The sequence below is a fragment of the Notothenia coriiceps genome, unplaced genomic scaffold (genome assembly GCF_000735185.1).
Source record: "Notothenia coriiceps isolate Sejong01 unplaced genomic scaffold, NC01 NC01_scaffold00031008, whole genome shotgun sequence".
NCBI classification, from domain to species: Eukaryota; Metazoa; Chordata; class Actinopteri; order Perciformes; family Nototheniidae; genus Notothenia; species Notothenia coriiceps.
Window position 1 is genome coordinate 24091 of NW_011363709.1, and position 2965 is coordinate 27055.

Genomic DNA, 2965 nt, shown 5'->3' on the forward strand with positions numbered 1-2965 from the left:
GCAATGCAGTGGGAGTCACCGACTCATGAAGGAGACACGGGACGAGCAGGAGTTCTGATGTCAAACATGGATCTTTAATACAAGCATCGGCCGGAGGAATTCATATCACAAGTCTCTCACATCTGTGGAGCTTAGAAAGCCAGCGTTCTCACAGTCGTAAAACCCCCCCTGTGCCCACCAGGTCAGGCCATACAACCTAGTATCAACATACGACTGCATTAACACATTCCTTACGGGAGATTAGAAGCAGGGATGGTCGTAAATGTCAACACACAGAATAGGTTAAATGTCTAGGAGTAAAGACAAAATGAATCCCTAACAGTTAGAAAATAGAAAACCAGCTGCTTCCTTTCAGATCTTAACCATCTCGATATTTGCATATTCACAGATTCAATTAATGAACCTCCAGCAGATCATTCATATGTATGTGGCACACTCACACAAATCGACACTGCCTAAAGCAGGAAATAACATCGCACATTATACAATGAAAACATTTTGGTAGAGTCACAATGTGTTTCCCTTGCCAACAGGAATTACATTTTTTGGAGCATCCGAGAAGTTAGAACAGCCACCAAAAAGTACTTTAATATTTCACCATCCTCAAGGGGGATATATGGGGACTATTAAATATTCATATCAAGGCTGCAGCCACCTGTGAAAGCTTTGAGAGATTTCTGCAGCAGAACAAAGCAAGCAGTGAGATGAGGTGTGAGCAAAGGAAAGGCTGAAGAAGGAAGGAGCCTTTGTCATGCAATGCTGTGCAAAAACCTGACCCTTCCTCATATATGAATACCCAGTACTGCTAGGATGGGTTAAGGCAGAGAACACATGTCACTGTGTGTGCTGTGTGCTCTGCATGTGTGACCATAAAAGAGGGTTTCATCCCTCCAATTCTATCTCTACTTTGTATATCTTTTGTACCATTAACCATACTGTAAATACAATTTCATTTGAACTTAAAAAAGAAGCTAAATTAATGTAAAGTACTGTCAGGTGTTACAGTGAGTAGGAGAGGAAACAGGCCTGGCATCCTGGCAGTGTGAGCACGGCTCTTGCATAAAGCTGCGACCGCCCCAAAAGACTCATTAAAAACATATTTTAATGAAGTCTTTATTTAGATTTAACAGCAACCATAAGGTAGATGCAAACAAGGCTGAGGCTGACGCATAAAACAACATGAGGCCATAACTGGGGCTTGGGTTACAAGAGATAAATTCAGCTCTGAACTATGCGCATGCTGTTCAGCTAAATAAGAGGATAGAAGTGCAACATATTAGAGAATTATGTTGATTAATGATTTCAGCGGGGGGAAAGAATCAACATCATTTCATTGGATGCAAAGGTAAACATGATAAGGTCAGATGACAGTCCAGACAAGTCAGTAAGCCAGTTTAGCTGATTGTCATCCTTCTTGAAAGCAACAGAAAGGGTTTTAACAGTAGCATTTTAGGAATTACATTTATAAACCTTCTTTCGAGAGGTTATTAGTCAGGCTCAAAATACCAGGTAGCTTTACTTAGCACCACGTCTGAAAATGTGGGGAAACAGCTAGACTTGCTGGGGTAACTAAATCTATCTAAACATATTTTTGCCAATGCGTAAAATATTGAAATAAAGTGAGGTCACATACAGAGGGTCTGGGGATACTCAAGTAAATACAAGACGGTGGGCAAGCTTTTCAGAGTACAGATTACGCCCTTTTTTGAGATTGAAATAGTTATATTAACATGCAAAGATCTCCTATTTTTCACAAATGACATTGCTAACTATTTTACACACACCTTCAGTTACTGATATAACAATCAGGAGACCTTGGGTTTAATTTAACAGTCTATTTCCATTGATGTATTATGTTCTGTTATGTGTATTATAGGCTACAGTATAGCTTTTCTTCCTTCAGCAGCAATGGACACTATAAAATATCCAACTGTGCCCTTTAGAGGAGACAATGCATTCACATGAGAGACACAAAACTGCATAGTCAGAGAAAGTCAGAGGCGGAAATATGAGAACGGAAGAGGAAAAAGAGAAGAGAAACACAAAACCAAATACAGAGAGGGCAAGAACTGAGAGGCCGGCTGACACTGATTCATCTTCCTCAAAACACTATTCACAGCAAAGCAATCAAAAAAGAGAATACTAGCAGCAAAGGGTCCTTGTTTGAACCCTTTTCAGATACAATCCCTGTTGAGATATACCGTTTACGACAAGGTGCGAATCTCTATGACGGAGCCTGTTCACACTTCTGTTTCACTCAATATCAGACGAAATGGCAGCACAAACACCTCTCAGGTCGCATGTGGATAAACACTGCCAGGGCATGTTGAGATTAGAGTGGATGCCCCTCTTTAAGCGTCTTTGGGTCTAGAAAAGCGCTATATAAATCCCATTTATTATTATTATTATTTAGGTGGGGTTAAACCTGGGCTATAATGTCAAATAGTACTTATTGTAATTGTGGGGGAAACTTCTGAAGCAATTGGAGTCAGGACTCAGAGAGACACGAGGAGAGCTGGAGCTTTGATGGCAAACACTGACTGTTTATTTGGAGCTTCGGCCGGAGAATTCACAAGACATGTCACGGGCCACGAGTTGACCACACGGTTGAGATGCCACAATCAATTTCAGCAGGTCACCATTGAAAAAGAGGTCAATGATCTCAATGGGTTTTCACCTGAATAAATAAAGGTTTTGAATTGAATTCTGAAGAACTCTTCTGTAGCTCAATGTTTTAACTACCGGTAGTTCAGAGTGTAATAATCAACATTCTTCAAAAGATAGACTAAACAGCTGAGGACACTGAATCACATTTGTTGTCGCTTATGGCTCGGGGTCATCTACACCCCGAGAAGGATGTGTTCCAGGTGTCCCACAACAATAACTATCTTTAACCGAGAGTTGCCCGGTCACAAACTGGCAACATCAACAATATGCTAGGGCAGCCCCTCCTTAAGGTTGGTCG

The 2965-nt window shown here is 41.0% G+C and overlaps 1 protein-coding gene across 1 annotated transcript in view; it reads left to right on the forward strand.

The window, feature by feature from the left end:
- The first annotated feature begins 1351 nt into the window (after positions 1-1351).
- Positions 1352-2965, forward strand: part of LOC104959762 (FERM domain-containing protein 5-like) — a 16543-nt gene continuing 14929 nt past the window's right edge. Inside the window, 1 exon segment of the mRNA XM_010787656.1 lies at positions 1352-1384. Coding sequence (XP_010785958.1) covers positions 1352-1384 — 33 coding nt within the window.